Source organism: Diaphorina citri, unplaced genomic scaffold (assembly GCF_000475195.1).
Source record: "Diaphorina citri unplaced genomic scaffold, Diaci psyllid genome assembly version 1.1 scaffold2024, whole genome shotgun sequence".
Lineage (NCBI taxonomy): Eukaryota > Metazoa > Arthropoda > Insecta > Hemiptera > Psyllidae > Diaphorina > Diaphorina citri.
The window spans coordinates 31,399-49,129 of NW_007379450.1; the positions used below are offsets into that span (position 1 = coordinate 31,399).

Sequence of the window (17,731 nt, forward strand, 5' to 3'; positions counted from 1 at the left end):
CAAAAAAACTAACAAAAAAGACTAACGAAAATAAAAATCCTACAAAAACTAGCAAAAATAAAAAAGGGGGAGGGGGCTATAATTATTTGGTTGTATTTTCCTTTCGAAAACGGAAACGATTCCGATGGCCCGCCATCTTGGATTTTCTAAAGGATAGGATTATTTTATTTCTTCAACAATTTCATGTGGAGCCCAATAAATTTTAGAGCTGAATCCTCCTCGTCTAAAACTTTAGCAAAATAGGTCAAGTTGAGTTTGTGTCGACTGAGGAGGAAATATGGTGGCGGCCCATCTTGGATTTTTTTTTTTTTTTATATAGGATGGGATTTTTTATTTTATTTCTTTGAACAATTCCATCACGAGCCCAATAAATTTTAGAGCTGAATCCTCCTCGTCTAAAACTTTAGGCCCGAGTAGATTTCGTTCATTTTCTTCTGCAGGACGACAGCTTGATGTGTGAGATGTCGGAGACAGTCGGAAGATTCTCGGGTCTTCTCGTGATCTTCACCCAACTGAGGACGAAATTATGAGTTGGAAATGTCAAGGTGTGTCCACACATAGTCGACCGAAGTGTCCACAAATAATGGAAAGTAAAAAATTATCGACACACACAACATTTTCACTTTTAAAATTATCTTTAAATACAAACACTTGAACTCAGAAAATAATCATTTCTTGAGAAACCCCTAAAGGAAAGTGCTTGAAACGAGTCCCCTCCTGAGATTTTCTAAAATAGAGGGCCAGCCTGTATACTTGGACACTATAGGATTTGTCTTCTATCCATAAAAAAAAAATCGCCCGCGGCGCAACTTACCTCTTGTTCATAAATAGAATAAGTTTCCTTCTTGTTCTGCAGCGCGGATCGGAAGTCACCCATGCAACTTTGCATTTTCGCCACCAGGTGAGATAGCCTCTTGTTTTAGAAAAAAAATCGCCTGTGGCTCATATACTTCGAAAAAATCGCCTATCGTTCAATATACATATGTACTTAAAAAAAAAATCGCCTTTAATATAATTATGTACTTTGAAAAAAATCGCCTGTGGCTCAATATGAAAATCGCCTATCGCTCAAGATATACATACCTACATAAAAAGGTCGCCTGCGGCGCTGAAAACACACTCACCTGCTGTTTATAAATAGCATAAGTTTCCTTCTCGTTCTGCAGCGCAGATCGGAAGTCGCCCATGCAGCTTTGCGTTCTCGCCACCAGGTGATAGCTGACCGCCACCTTCAGACTTTTGCTCCCGTAGTATTGCACGTTGAGGGCCAGGGCTTTCTCGAGGAAGCGAAGAGACAGCTCGTACTCCCCCACGGCGTGAAGAATGAGGGAGATGTTGCTCTGAAATGGGGGGGAAAGAGGGGAAAATTGTGAAAAATAAGGACATTTTTTTTTTTAATAAAAGTCTAAAACTTCAGCAAAATAGTTTGTGTCGACTGAGGAAATATGGTTTCCTATGGTTTAGTACAGGCGCTGTCACGCCAAAAGAGGTGAAACGAGCTTCCAAAGTTGGGAAATTCTGAAAGTAAAATACGACTTTGATGTAAAATAGTTATTGCTGATTGCAGGAGACAAGCTATCAACTGTTAGACAATCTAGACATAATAGTGCTTATGCTTATATATGTTCTTACTGCTCGCATAGGACTGAAAAGTCCCTTTACTCCAGCAGTAGACTATTATTGTGATCAAATTCTGGAACTATGTTGAGGATAAAATTTCATACCTCGGCTGGGATTGAACCCGCACCCCTCCTGATTACTAGGCGAGCGTTTTGACCACTCCGACTACAATAGCTCGATTTTGTATTTTTATGGATTTTCTGACACATTAATATGTATGTGGTCAAGCAAACAAACGAGGTAAAAAAGGCATAACTTGAGCGCAGGCTTTGAGCCCGCGTACTGCTGATTACCAGGCGAGTTCCTTTACCACTACGCTACCGAGGCGGATAGAGACGAACCTTGGTAATCCCCTCTTAAAATAAATGGTCACGAAAAAAACTTGTTTTTTAGGGGAAAAACCTTGGTGTTTAGGGCAAAAACATTGAATGTTAGTCCCCTTAGAACAAAATATGTTCACAAAAAAAAACTTCTTTTTTAGGGGAGAACACCTTGTTATTTATGGCAAAGACCTTAGATATCAGTCCCCTTAGAACAAGATATGCTAAAGAAGAAGAAGAAGAAAAAAAAAAGTGCTTTAAGAGATTTAATTTAAAAACAAATAGAGCCGTTCGTGAACATTTATTTTAAGAGGGGATTACCAAGGTTCGTCTCTATCCGCCTTGGTAGCGATTTAATTTAAATATGGAACTATGGGTTACAATTTTAACTTAAATTAAATTATCTAAAGCTGCTAAATATTATCTTTTAAAGGCACATTTTTCTTTGTTAACAATCAATGTATTCTCAAAGTCTCAGTGAGACTGGTTTTTACAAAAGATGAAAAAGAAATGAATAGATGGATGGGACAATCCTAAAATTCCCTGGATAAATTGGAAATGTCAAGGTGTGTCCACACATAGTCGACCGAAGTGTCCACAAATAATGGAAAGTAAAAAATTATCGACACACACAACATTTTCACTTTTAAAATTATCTTTAAATACAAACACTTGAACTCAGAAAATAATCATTTCTTGAGAAACCCCTAAAGGAAAGTGCTTGAAACGAGTCCCCTCCTGAGATTTTCTAAAATAGAGGGCCAGCCTGTATACTTGGACACTATAGGATTTGTCTTCTATCCATAAAAAAAAAATCGCCCGCGGCGCAACTTACCTCTTGTTCATAAATAGAATAAGTTTCCTTCTTGTTCTGCAGCGCGGATCGGAAGTCACCCATGCAACTTTGCATTTTCGCCACCAGGTGATAGCCTCTTGTTTTAGAAAAAAATCGCCTGTGGCTCATATACTTTGAAAAAATCGCCTGTGGCTCAATATGAAAATCGCCTATCGCTCAAGATATACCTACATAAAAAGGTCGCCTGCGGCGCTGAAAACACACGCACCTGCTGTTTATAAATAGCATAAGTTTCCTTCTCGTTCTGCAGCGCAGATCGGAAGTCGCCCATGCAGCTTTGCGTTCTCGCCACCAGGTGATAGCTGACCGCCACCTTCAGACTTTTACTCCCGTAGTATTGCACGTTGAGGGCCAGGGCTTTCTCGAGGAAGCGAAGAGACAACTCGTACTCCCCCACGGCGTGAAGAATGAGGGAGATGTTGCTCTAAAATGAGGGGGGAAAGAGGGAAAAATCGTGAAAAATAAGGACATTTTTTTTTTAAATAAAAGTAGGTATTATTTTTTAATACTAGGTATTGTTTTATACCCCAAAATAGGGCAAAATTCATGTGAAAGGGGGAAAGGTTATCGATGGCTATGGTTTGATAAACTCTTGATCCCTAAATATTTTCTGAATGAGATGGAAACGCTCAGAAGAAAAGCAAGATTCTAAATTGAAAAAAAAAAGAAAAAAAAAATCTAGCAACCTCATAATCTAACAGCGACAAGAGGTCCAAAATTAGAAAGGAAAAATCGGATGTAAAAAGAAAAAAAAAATCTAGCAACCTCATAATCTAACAGCGACAAGAGGTCCAAAATTAGAAAGGAAAAATCGGATGTAAAAAAATAACGACCTGAAACAAATATTGTTCATAGGCCAGGAAAAAATTCCCTAAGTTCATCGCTTCCCAAAAAGTTCAACCAAGTCGGGAACGAAATCAACTAACGGGGGCCGAATTCAAGTTCCCAATGATGATAATTTAACAATCCAAGAGTAGTGTAGTTCGGGGTAACTTTACCTCAGCAAGGTCAACTTGTGCACCCCGTACGTTTCGCACAGGTACTCCACACTATCACAGGTCAGCTCGTAATCCCAGTACTGCAGTACAGGGTAACTTTACCTCAGCACATTTACTTTGTACACACCACGCAATAATAATAAAAAAAAATAAAAAAGTAGGGTAGTTTGGGGTAACTTTACCTCAGCAAGGTCAACTTGTGCACGCCGTACGTTTCGCACAGGTCCTCCACAAAGTTCCCTTGGTTCAAACTTCCGCCGGCGCTTTTGGAACCGCCGTTTTTGCTCTTCTCTGCCTTCGGCCCTCGTTCGCTCTTCGACTTGGCGGCACTGGTCGTCTTTCCCGCGTCAGACGTTTTGGCCGAGGCTGGCTCGGGAATTTTCCCCGCGGACGAAGACTCCTGCCGCGCCCCGTTCACTGGCTGGACGGGAGAGGGACTTCGAGCGGGGAGAGACGCTGTGGTCGCGGTGGATTTAGAGTCTTTGCTCGCGACTTGTTGGCCGGGGAGAGACGCGCTGCTCGCGGTAGATTCAGACACGTCGCTCGCGATTTTTTCGCCGGGCGGAGACGCGCTGCTCGCGGGGGATTCAGTCGGTTCGCTGGCGTTTGGTTGGGCGGGCAGAGAGGCTGGGGTCGGGGTGGATGAGATGGAAGCACTGGATGAGTTGTTGTTGTCGAGAACGGAGGCGCGCTTCTCCATTTCCGCCTTGAAGTTCTCGATGTCGATTTGACTGGAGGAGGAAGATATTAAGGGTGAGATTTAAAAAAAAAATATGTTGACGATATACATTAACAGTCTAGTCAAAAAGAAAAAAAAAATAATTAAGGTTTGAGAGAGGGAACTGTAACTGCTATGGAGTGCTATGGTTTTATCGTCCCGAAATCAAAGAGAGAAGGAAAACAGGATAGGAGAAAGCCAGCCGTTCCGAAAACAAACATTATCCCATCAGGATAAAATCCGCCCCGGGCGGGAATCGAACCCGCGGCCGTACAAGGCAAGATGGGTCTGGAAGCAAACGAAACAGAACGTCGGATCAAAATCAGTTCAGTATACGAATTTAATAATAATAGTGCTTATTTATACTGCTCGCATAGGACTGAAAAGTCCCTTTACTCCAGCAGTAGGCTACTACTATTATAATAATAATAGTGCTTATTTATACTGCTCGCATAGGACTGATAAGTCCCTTTACTCCAGCTTCAAATTCTCAAATTATATTGAGGATAAAATTCCATACCTCGGCTGGGATTGAACCCTCCTGTTTACCAGGCGAGCGCCTTGACCACTACACCACCGAGGTAGGTAATAAAATCAATTAAGGAAATTCCTGAAATAATAACAAAAATACTACACACACTCAAACATTCCAGGAGGTGGTAAAGGACTTCTGATTCTGAAATGAGCTTGATTTATTTCTTGTGGAGGTACCTCCGTGCCCGAGTGGGTATTACACTCATATACACTGTATATTAAAGTTTGATCAAAAATGTTGCATCCCGAATGAGTGTTTCACCGCCTTTTTTTATTTCGTAACAATGAAACAACTGCTACATTAGACGCATGTGGTCTGTTTCATAGTTTGCCTCTCATCAGATGGGCGAGAAGTGTCACAATACTTCCCATTTAGATTCTGGGTCAACACGAGAATACCAGAAAGTAACCCGTTGAAATATTTGCAATCGAAAAAAAGTGCAAATACTTGTCGATGGTGGGATTCGAACCCAGGACCTTCTGCATGCTACTCATTGATTATCTCAAAGTGTGGTACCCTATACTTGTCACTTACATATTCAGTGATAGTATACGGATGATCGATCCCGTTGACGCGCTCCGACATGAGCACCGCTTTCTGTTGACATGACAGCGCCTCCGCATGATCCCCCATGATATAGGACAGGCGCGCCAACATGCGCAAGCATTGTGCAATCTCCGGGTGCATGGCGCCGTACACATTGTTGAGGAGGTTCAGGGCCTCGCTAATTAGTTCGTAGCCCTCCTTGAGAAAACCTGAGGGAGGAAGCAAAAACGAAAAATTGGCAAATTCTCAACAAGTTGATTTTTCAAGGATTGATAGAGGTAACTGTAACTACTAAGGTCTTATCGTTCCGAAAAGGAAGAGAGAAAAAAAACAGGAGAGTCCGGCCCGGGAATCGAATACGCGACCGAACTGTAACTGTAACTACTAAGGTCTTATCGTTCCGAAAAGGAAGAGAGAAAAAAAACAGGAGAGTCCGGCCCGGGAATCGAATACGCGACCTAGCACTTACAAGGCAGACGCGCTAGCTACCCTTCAAGCTAACTAGGCTGGCAGAGTTTAAATAAACTGAGTTCAATTTCAACTCTTGCATTAAATAATCTGCTGGGTTGATTTCAAACTTTTTAGCTAACCAGATTTCTGAATCCAAGAGTAAAATTTAAACCAAGTTTAAATTGAGTTCAGATTGTTGTCCCGGCCATAAAACCTGCCTCGGTGGTGTAGTGGTCAGGACGCTCGCCTTATAAACAGGAGGTAGTGGGTTCGATGGAATTTTATGGGTTCGATGGATGGAGGTATGGAATTTTATCCTCAATATAATTATTTAAGAATTTGACCACAGTAATATTAGTAGATTTAGTAGTCTACTGCGGGATTAATCCATAATCCATTCAATCCTATGCGAGCAGTGTAAATAAGCATAAGGTGTTTAGTTTACCTTGTTGTATCTTGGTCTGTCCGGTTGTATAGAAGTTGTACGCGTCTGTTGCACGGGGATTCAGATGTTTCACTGAGGGGAACATATTGACAATGTCCTCTTCGAAGAAGGCCAGCTTGTGTTTCTGATCCAGCTGATACTCGCGGAGTAGAATTTGAACGCCGGTTTTGATACAGAACGACCTGTGGAGAGAACAGAGCAGAATATATCCTCGTTAATTCTGTTCGAATGAGACCAAAAAGTCCCTTTACCCCAGCAGTCTAAACAAGGTCTCGTGTAGGTACTTTGGATTTAACAGCATAATACGGAGAGAGGAAATTTCATCAGTAATTTTGTAAAGGTTAAAAAAAAACTCGACACGAACGACCTACTGTCTGTAGTGTTAAAGCGCCTAAAAGGAAAACATCACTTTTCTTCCTCTAAGAGGAAAGTTAAAAAGGCCTAAAAAAGTATTTTTTTTTTTTTTTTTTAAAGTCCCTTGACCTCAGCAGTCTAAACAAGGTCGCGTGTAGGTACTTTGGATTTAACAGCATAATACACATAAGGTTTACATCAAAAGTTCTTGCTTGGTTATGGAAAAAAAAACGGGGGGGGGACGGAGAGAGGAAATTTCATCAGTAATTTTGTAAAGGTTAAAAACTCGACACGAACGACCTACTGTCTGTAGTGTTAAAGCGCCTAAAAGGAAAACATCACTTTTCTTCCTCTAAGATAAGGAAAGTTAAAAAGGCCTAAAAAAGTATTTTTTTTTTCTTCTTCTTCTTCTTCTTCTTCGCCTTTTCCCGTGTACAGACGGGGTCGGCGTTTTTCGTCAGCCTCTCATTCAGCCCTAACTAGATTGATTGCTTTGGACTGACATGTAGTTTTGGCTTTTTTTATGAGGATGCCCTTCGCACTCAACCTTTTCTACTTCTTTTAGCAAGGGAAATTTCAGGCTGGTATCCTCCCTTTTTAAAGTCTCCCAGTCAGATTAAGCTTGTCTGCTCCCTGTTTAAAGTCCCCCAGCCAAAATAATGATAACTTAACAATCCAAGAGTAGTGTAGTTCCAAGAGTAGTGGGGTAACTTTACCTCAGCAGGGTCAACTTGTGCACGCCGTACGTTTCGCACAGGTCCTCCACACTATCACAGGTCAGCTTGTAGTCCCAGTACTGCAGTACAGGGTAACTTTACCTCAGGACATTTACTTTGTACACACCACGCAATAATAATAAAATAAATAAAAATAAAAAAGTAGGGTAGTTTGGGGTAACTTTACCTCAGCAAGGTCAACTTGTGCACGCCGTACGTTTCGCACAGGTCCTCCACACTATCACAGGTCAGCTCATAGTCCCAGTAGGCTTTGAGTTCGGCTCGGATTTGGTTCCAAAGGATCCGGGTGGTCAAAGTGGCCCACTCGGTGGAGTCGGATATGAGACGGTTCATGCGACCCTTGCGTTTGTTCCGCTTCTTGGCGTTTTTACTTTGAAACTGAAAAAAAAAAAAACAGATTGCGTCAACATCATGAAAGGAACAATTTTCTTCTACATAGAATATCTCATTGCAAATCGGCCTAGTAAAAGTGACTTCAAAATTAGTTTCTCGGAAACGCTGGCGGCTGGCTTTCTCCTACCCCGTCTTCCTTCTCTCTTAGATTTCAGAACGATAAGACCTTAGCAGTTACAGTCCCCTCTACACCTCTTTAGAAAAAAAAACTTACCTCATCTTGAGACGTATTAGCCGTGAGTTGTCTTCCTTCTCTCTTACATTTCGGAACGATAAGACCTTAGCAGTTACAGTCCCCTCTACACCTCTTTAGAAAAAAAACTTACCTCATCTTGAGACGTATTAGCCGTGAGTACATTGCACAGGAGACAGTTCAGGAAGTGGGCCGAGGCGGGGGCCAAGCACATCATTTGTGTCTGCTGTATGTAGGCCGTGAAAAGATGTTTGACCGCGCGCGCCCAGAGCTCTACGACCGCGATATTGTGCAGGTAGGAAAGCGAGGGCAGGCGGGCGAGGCGCAGCGCTATCTTGCCCAGGTAGCGAATGTTGATGCCGCGCGAGTGTAGCGCCTCGGAGAGCGTGACCCCGTCCATCGGGGCGGTGGAGTGATCCAGACACTCACGAATCTGTAGCGAGAGAGAACAACATAAGTAACGGAATTTTAATTGTGTTGAGGCTACTTAAATGATTGTCTCAAATATTGCTCCCCAATTATTACACCTAGCTAAATTTTATGTCTTGACTTGGACTTGAACTACTAACCTCCAGTCTTGACAACTACACCACTCAGGTAGATTGAGTTGAACGAAGCACTGAAAAGCCAGCCTAGTTAGCTTGGAGTGCAGCGCTCTTCTGCCTCGTAAGCGTTAGGTCACGAGTTCAATTCCCGCCCAGGGCGGACTTTATCTTAAAGAGATAAGGCTCGTTCTCGGAACGGCTGGCTTTCTCCTAGCCTGTCCATCTTCTTGGGAAAATTGATTATAACTTTATTTTAATTTATTGTGTTGAGGCTACTTAAATGATTGTCTCAAATATTGCTCCCCAATTATTACACCTAGCTAAATTTTATGTCTTGACTTGGACTTGGTCCATTAAATAGAATGATCTCCCTGACAAATTGCATCATTGACAGAGATAGTTCTACAGATATATTCTTTAATAATAAACACGAGTTGAAAGACAAACTCTTACAACAAATAGCATAGGTAGATATTAAGTAATTTATTATATGTATACTAGTTAATAAGTAGATATTTATTTAAGTTAGTTTTAAGATGATTGTAAAAATGGGGCTTTTCCCGTTAATTTATTAAAATAAAATAAAATGAAGTATTAATATAGGCGCTTCGAACTCTTGACGTTCGCGCGCCTCCCGGCACACTTAATCTAGTGAAGACAGAAAATTATTTACCTTGAAAATGGCACGTTCACGTAACAGGCGGTCTGGCAGAGTCTTACGTGACAATTCACGTGTAGTCTGTAGCTCCTCGTTCCAGTCACGGGTCTGTCCCGGAATATGTTCTTCATAGCCCAGCTTGGATGAGAACGCTAATGGAAAAATAAGAGAAGAGAAGAACAATATTAATTGAAACTTGGACCAAGGTACTTGATTATGTAGGTACATCAGCAAGGTACTTCATTATGTATGTAGTTCTTTCTTCTCCCTATTTGATCTTCTATTTTCTTAACCCTCTTCTGAAATTTCTCTTTGAAAGATTTTATGACTCCTTAGAATAGGGCTACGCATTTACAATACATTTGAAATGTACCCAAATGGAATACTGGTATCTATTACATAGTACAAAATAAAATGAAAAAGATAATTATACTTAATTAGTACAAGTACCTACTATAATAATACTTAATTACTTCTGTAGTACCTAGGAGCAACTTTATTTCGACATAAAATTTACATTTTTAAAACTACTTCTTTCGATTTCGGAACGATAAGACCTCAGTACTTATAGTTCCCTCTATTGAACCCCCCCTCTAATAATAAAGGGATGAAATGTTAAGCAACACTTACAAAGGCGGGTATCTGGACGGTGACCAGGAACTCGGCTGCGTCCACAACCAGTTGCCTTTGTCGTCTCAGTTGTTCCTTATCCACATGACGTACTCCGGGGCTAAACACATCTGGGTTGAAACGGATATCGAACTCACAATCCTTGAGTGAGCCAACCGCGCGGGCTGCCTTGGCTACGATCTCTTTGGTGCTTTCTTCCACTGAAATAACATAAAAAGCATTAAGGTAAAACACCCAGTAATCGTTTTCGTACCAATACTCGTCACATTGTACACGTAACTTTGAATGCAAAAAAAAAAAAATGAGCCAGCCGTCTCTTGGCTACGATCTCTTTGGTGTTTTCTTCCACTGAAATAAAATAAAAAGGCCATTAAAAGGACCCCTAAGAAAAATAATTTAGTTCGAACGTTGGGATAGTAACAAGCCCGTTTTCAAACCAACCTCAGTGGTGTAGTGGTTAGCATGGACTTTGGATCTCGAGGTTGGTGGTTCGAGTCCAAGTCTATAAATTTAGCCTGGTGGACGCTTAGCACTTAAGGCCCATCGTTCCCACTTGTCGATTATTTTCTTCCTCCGATTATTTTCCAAATGTCCTGTAGGCAATGTAATTTTAATGAGAGTGTTCCCACTACGCACGACACGATTTTTCTCCGAACGACAAGTGGGAACGGACCTAGCTGGGTATCACCACGGCTCTCTGTTCCCCTTTCTCTTCTTTATCATACTTACGTTCTTTTTTCTCTCCTCCTGTTATGTTCTCCACTATTTTCTTCGCCTCATCCGCCTCCATCGCTTCTTCCTCTTCCTTCTTCTTCTCCTCCTCCTGACTCAATGTCTCACACACCTGCAAAAAATTAATAGGTATTTGTGGTGTCTTTTTATACACACAGTATTGAAAACAACAACCACCCAGTAACAATGTTGCTTAGCAACGAGACTCCTCTTCCTTCTTCTTCTCCTGACTCAATGTCTCACACACCTGCAGAAAATTAATAGGTATTTGTGGTGTCTTTTTATACACACAGTATTGAAAACAACAACCACCCAGTAACAATGTTGCTTAGCAACGAGATTTAATAGGTATTTGTGGTGTCTTTTTATACACACAGTATTGAAAACAACAACCACCCAGTAACAATGTTGCTTAGCAACGAGATCAACAATTGGGAAAATACTACACAGTTCGATTCCATCATTTCTTTAGTCTGTTCTCAGTTCTCTGCTTACAATAAAACATACATCTTCCTATTCCAAATCCTATCCCTGTATTCAATTCTTACATTACAAATTACAATCAGAAGATACAATAATATTACTGCCAATTTTACAAGAAAAATATTTTACTACAAGGGTCCATACGGACTCCTCAGAGGGGCGAATAAGTCCAAAATGAAATGAGCGAATAATCTTCATTTATTTAACAATATGCTTGTCAAATTAGGTAGGTACTAATATTTCTGATATGCTAATTTTTTTGGATTTTTTTTTTTTTTTTATCAACCCATCAGCTTGCTTAATCCAAGACTTAAACCGAGTTCAAACGCAGTTTGTGCCCATTAGTACCTAATAATTTCAACAATTAAATGTAAAAAAAAAGATCCGTCTATTTACCTCTTTCTGATTGGTCGACTTGTCATTGGTCGCGGATGCTTCGCTGTGGTTGGTCAGTTCTGGTTTAGGAATGGACTGCTGGTCTTGCTGTTGCTGTTTCTTCAGGGTGAGCTGTTGCAGATGATAGGCCGCGTTCTTGATGAACATCATGTACCTGAGGAGAAAAGGGAGGGGGCAGGTTGTTTATTATGGTTCACCCAGTATTCTGGCTAGGGGATGTTAAACAGAGAGAAGACCAGCGTCTGGCTGTGGGACTATAAACAGGGAGGAGAACAGCTAACCCTAACCAGCCTAGCAAGCCGGCAGGAGAAAGGAGGGTAAGTTATATGTTATGGTTCATCCAGTATACTTGGTTTTCTTGGAGCAACCTCCGTGGCCGAGTGGGTATCACACTCGGCTTGCACGCCGGAGATCCCGGGTTCGATTCCCGGCGGGGTCGAAGTTTTTTGGGCTCTGTGCTTGGAGTTTGGGGTGCACTCAACCTCGTGAGAACAATTGAACAATGATACAAGATACAACTGCTAGGTAACATGTCCATCTTGAGTATGTCCCACATTTTTTCGATGGGGTGATTCGAATCCGAGAACTTCTGCTTACCTGGACTCGACAAAGCTATCGATCAACTCCTGACGGAGACAGCACAGCTTGTGCCGATGAATGACCGGGAAGCCCATCTTCACCGATTCCTCGCTCAGGGCAACCTTGTCCCCTTCTTCCTGGTCTAACGCCAGGAAGTGCACATCGGGCGGGAAGGTCCACCGCGTGTTTTACCGCCGTTTTTATACATAATTCGTTCGCACGTAGGAGCCATTTAGATGATTACAATCGAGATACGAGTGCTTTTTTTTTTTTTTTTGAGGATTCAAACTCGAGACCTCCTGCTTACCTGGACTCGACAAAGCTATCGATCAACTCCTGACGGAGACAGCATAGCTTGTGCCGATGAATGACCGGGAATCCCATCTTCACCGATTCCTCGCTCAGGGCAACCTTGTCCCCTTCTTCCTGGTCTAACGCCAGGAAGTGCACATCGGGCGGGAAGGTCCTCAGCAGGTCGAGAATGTAGTGACGGGAATCGTTGCCTATGATGCCCTTGCATTCGACGGAGGAGCACAGCTCGATGGTGTCACCCTTGTCGTTGAGAACGGAGTGCGGCAGGATTTTGAGCTGTTGAGCGGCCTTGCCTGCAAAACAAAGAAAGGAAATTTTTTATCAATGTCCTACACAAGCCTTGAGCTTATAGGACAGTGATATACTACTATCAATGATGTTGAAATGTCACATTTTAAAAAATAAAAATATAGGTCCCTATGTTGGTACCTAACTAAAAAAAAAAAAATGTGAATTGATGTGCCTACTAGGCACTATTATTGTGGTCAAATTCTCAAATTATATTGAGGATTAAATTCCATACCTCGGCTGGGATTGAACCCACGCCCTCCTGTTTACCAGGCGAGCGTCTTGGCCATTACACCACCGAGGCAGGTGGTGTAAAAAGTACAGGTATGATTAAAAAATATGGGTTAAAATAAACAGGTGTGACTTGACCTTACTTAAACTGCTAGGGTAGAGGGACTTTTCAGTTCTATCCGAGCAGTATAGCTCACTTACTTACCCAATAATTCCATATATTTGGGATGGGACAGCACGGTCTTGCCAAAGTCCACCGACCCGTAGACCACACTCTGGTCTTGTTCCCGTTCCAGAATGCCCGGTATGATACTTTGGGCTGTCACTCGATAGCCGCGGTAGTCTATAACGACAGTGCCCAATGTGTACAGGCCTTCGAGATCGACGGCGCTGTAAACGCGAACGCCTTGCAGGTCGTTTTTCTGAAAATATACAACAAGGGAGAATTTAAGGGACAGGGTTTTTTTTAGTAACTTAGCACTAGTCGCACCCAATTTTTTGGCTGGGGGACGTTAAACAGGGAGTAGACCAGCTTAGTCTGGCTGGGGGACTTTAAACAGGGAGTATACTAGTCCGAAATTCCCTTGCTAAAGAAATAGCAAAGGTTGAGTGAGAAGGGCATCCAAACGTAAAATTTGTAGCCAAAACCAAATATTTGCCCAAATCAATCACTCTAGTTAGGGCTGATAGAGAGACTGACGAAAAAAGGCCAACCCCGTCTGTACAAGGGAAGAAGATTCCTAATATGAAGAAAAAGAAGAAGATTCCTAATATATGTTCTGGGTGTGCGATGAGAGAGTTATGATCAATTTTCCGTGGCGAAGCCCGGGCAAATCTGCTAGTCTTGTATATTGGGCCCTCCTGCACACTTACCGGGGCGACAAAAGCGGCCGCATCTCCCCCCAGCTCCTTGTAGTGATCTCGCACATCGAACCCAAGCGAGAAGAATATGTTGTTCCATATGAACATCTGCATCTTGGCCTCTTCGCCTGGATTGATGGCCATTACATCCTTCACGGCCGGATGCAACGGCAAGAGCGGCCTATCCCGGCTTCCCGGCATGATAAACTCAGGTGGTGTACAATCTACGCTTTCGAGGCGGTACTTCTTCTTCTCGGTGAGAATATCGCCCGAGGTCACCACGTTCAGATAGGAGAGGGAAGCGCAGTCCGTGCCCGCGAATGCGTCACCGGAGTCGCATGCCTTGAGCAGGTCGCGTACGTGACGGACGTGGATGCGCGCCTCACGCATCGTGTACGGCTCCTCGACCACCTGACAAGAGAGGAAACAAAATCAAGTAAAAATAATTGGGAGATTGATGGCCGGGACCAACCGAGTTTAAAACTTAAACGGAGTTTAATTTTAAAACTTAAACGGAGTTTAATTTAAACTCACTTTGTGGCCCCCAGCCTTACCTAAAAAATGATAAATATAAAATAAATAAAATGTCCAAATGTGATTTTCTGGTCCAGTCTTCGAATCATCCTCTGTTTGTCTTTTTCTGTGTACCTATTTTTACTGTCTCCCATGGCTGTAACCTCTTCTAGTGTTCCAGTGACAATTGTCTCTAATAGCGTTAGTCTGGTTGTGAAGTTCATCTTTTCAGCAGTGACCAGTGTTATTGAAGGGTTAGGTTAAACACAGCAAGGAGCTTTCGTTTTGCTGTTGTGGCTTCTGAATAACTACCGAGTTTATAAACATCCTGCAATCCTGCATATTACGAGGGTATGGACAGAAAGATTGAATTGAGGCATCAAATGTTACCTACCTTATTTTAGCCAGCGCTATCTCAAAGTTTAGACTCTCGGTGAGTTCTTCTACAGCGGCCTCCCTACTGGCTCCCATGAGGACGGCTATGTCCAGCATGTACTCGTAATAGGCTCTCACGATCTTCTCATCCAAACCTGCAAGTATGGACGCTTAATGATAGAGCCTTCCTTCAGTCCCTCGATGCTCTTCAGCTCGGCAAAGTTGTCCAATGTGTTTCCGTCGAGTTGCAGACTGAAGCAAGTCCTGTGGCAAGTCTCTTCCCGGTCCATGAGAACCTGGTGGATTTCCTGAGCAAGTTCCATGGAAGATACCTGGGGGAATTTAATAGATCAAATTATGTTTTTATTATCTAATGAACCAGTTACAATAGCTCGCTGAATGCACCAGTTCTCCATGGGTCACTGAAGTTAAGCAACATTGAACGTGGTTAGTATCTGAATGGGTGATCATCTGGGGAATCATGTACTGTTGGTTTTTCCCAACTAAACTCAGGCTGGGTGAGGTTATTTAAGCAGATAGCTTGTAGTCCAATGATTAGTAAAACCCCTGTCAGGTAGACCTGACAAGTACACCTGATCAGGTCTACCCGTCAGGTCCACCTGATACCTAATAAGCACACACACTATCAGGTAGACCTCACAGGTACACCTGATCAGGTCCGCTTGTCAGGTCTATTTGATACCTGATAGTGAGTGGCTGGCTTTACCTATAGGAAGGAAAGTAATGTAATCAGCTGATTATTTACACCCTTTATCAACACCTAAAAGGCTGTCTTACCTGTAAATCAAACGGCTCTACTCCAGGACACACAATCTTCACGCTAAATCCCATGTCCTGAATGATGACCACCTCCGGCTCATCCCCGCCCGAGCTTTTCTTATCCTGGCAAATCTGCTAGTCTTGTATAGTGGGCCCTCCTGCACACTTACCGGGGCGACAAAAGCGGCCGCATCTCCCCCCAGCTCCTTGTAGTGATCCCGCACATCGAACCCAAGCGAGAAGAATATGTTGTTCCATATGAACATCTGCATCTTGGCCTCTTCGCCTGGATTGATGGCCATTACATTGCCATCTAGAACGGCCAGGGCACCTCGCGTTGCGGCCGCTACAAAGTCACTGTGTACCTGGAAATTGAAAATAATAATAAAATAGTAAGGCGTAATTAGGGACTTAAACCTGGTTGGTATATTTAGGCTCTAACAAATGATTGACAATATCAAGCTTGCCGGGAGGCGTGCCAACATCAAGAATTCGAAACGCCAACCGGCCTATATCTCGGCTCAGAGTTACTAGATTAATGTCCAAATCTTTTGAGATGTAAAAGGTCAGGGTCACTCAGTTTGGTCAAAAGATCGATGAAAACTAGAATTTTCCAATTCTGAGTACCTACCTGTATGTAACGCTAAACCGAGAGTACTTGTGAAATTTTCTGACCCACGATTAAGGGATTAAGGCGTTGTAAAGATTTTCTTAAAGGGGTTTACTGTCGTTGTATAACTGCCAAGGTTTTACCCTCTATTTGGCAACAGGCAACCCACTTCCCGTTAACCTCACAAAGCCTGAGTAAGGCCTAAAAACCTAGCAGTTATACGGTGAAGTTAAAAGTACCAAAAAGTATGAAACTCTATTTCGTAGTCATGAAAATAATATTAAAGTAGTAAGGCGTAATTAGGGACTTAAACCTGGTTGGTATATTTAGGCTCTAACAAATGATTGACAACATCAAGCTTGCCAGGAGGCGTGCCAACGTCAAGAATTCGAAACGCCAACCGGCCTATATTAACACCAAACAGAGATTCATGGTTTTTCGGCTCAGAGTTACTAGATTAATGTCCAAATCTTTTGAGATGTAAAAGGTCAGGGTTACTCAGTTTGGTCAAAAGATCGATGAAAACTAGAATTTTCCAATTCTGAGTACCTACCTGTATGTAGCGCTAAACCGAGAGTACGTGTGAAATTTTCTGACCCACGATTAGATTAAGGATCAAAGCGTTGTAAAGATTTTCTTAAAGGGGTTTATTTAGTTATTTTGACAGAAAATTCGTCTGAAATGCCCACCCCGGTACTACAGTCCATTTCTTCAGGGAAAAGGGGTTTACTGTCGTTCTTCAGGGAAAAGGGGTTTACTGTCGTTGTATAACTGCTATAAGGTTCTTAGTGACAGAGATTTTACCCTCTATTTGGCAACAGGCAATCCGCTTCCTGTTAATCTCACAAAGCCTGAGTAAGGCCTAAAAACCTAGCAGTTATACGGTGAAGTTAAAAGTACCAAAAAGTATGAAACTCTATTTCGTATTAATATAGGCGCTTCGAACTCTTGACGTTCGCGCGCCTCCCGGCACACTTAATCTAGTTTATCTAGTGAAGACAGAACATTATTTACCTTGAAAATGGCACGTTCACGTAACAGGCGGTCTGGCAGAGTCTTACGAGACAATTCACGTGTAGTCTGTAGCTCCTCGCGTAGCTTGTAGTCCAATGATCAGTAAAAGCCCTGTCAGGTCCACCTGATACCTAATAAGCACACACACTATCAGGTAGACCTCACAGGTACACCTGATCAGGTCCGCTTGTCAGGTCTATTTGATACCTGATAGTGAGTGGCTGGCTTTACCTATAGGAAGGAAAGAAATGTAATCAGCTGATTATTTACACCCTTTATCAACACCTAAAAGGCTGTCTTACCTGTAAATCAAACGGCTCTACTCCAGGACACACAATCTTCACGCTAAATCCCATGTCCTGAATGATGACCACCTCCGGCTCATCCCCGCCCGAGCTTTTCTTATCCTCGTTCTCACTAGCCGAGGAAGAGGATGTATCTTTGGTTTCCGGGTCGGACACAATGTCCGTGTTGTTGCTGACTGAGTCGGCATTGTTGAGATCGGGTGAGATCTTGGTTTCCAACTCTCCGTTTGTAATGACAGTTTCACCATCTGGGG

The 17,731-nt window shown here is 42.5% G+C and overlaps 1 protein-coding gene and 1 long non-coding RNA gene across 2 annotated transcripts in view; one reads left to right on the plus strand and one right to left on the minus strand.

Annotated features, from left to right (window-relative positions):
* Positions 1-395: 395 nt before the first annotated feature.
* The window catches only part of LOC103517974 (clustered mitochondria protein homolog), a 26,401-nt gene continuing 9,065 nt past the window's right edge, over positions 396-17,731 (minus strand). The window contains 17 exon segments of the mRNA XM_017447640.2: positions 396-512; positions 1,125-1,340; positions 3,005-3,218; positions 3,977-4,525; positions 4,787-4,800; positions 5,582-5,802; positions 6,489-6,670; positions 7,746-7,957; positions 8,299-8,598; positions 9,999-10,198; positions 10,728-10,842; positions 11,610-11,763; positions 12,207-12,377; positions 12,496-12,793; positions 13,225-13,441; positions 15,719-15,913; positions 17,173-17,283. Coding sequence (XP_017303129.1) covers positions 396-512; positions 1,125-1,340; positions 3,005-3,218; positions 3,977-4,525; positions 4,787-4,800; positions 5,582-5,802; positions 6,489-6,670; positions 7,746-7,957; positions 8,299-8,598; positions 9,999-10,198; positions 10,728-10,842; positions 11,610-11,763; positions 12,207-12,377; positions 12,496-12,793; positions 13,225-13,441; positions 15,719-15,913; positions 17,173-17,283 — 3,486 coding nt within the window.
* On the plus strand, positions 3,322-3,664 carry LOC113471032. The gene is made up of 2 exons (XR_003393882.1): positions 3,322-3,506; positions 3,586-3,664. It is a non-coding gene; the product is annotated as an uncharacterized LOC113471032 (long non-coding RNA).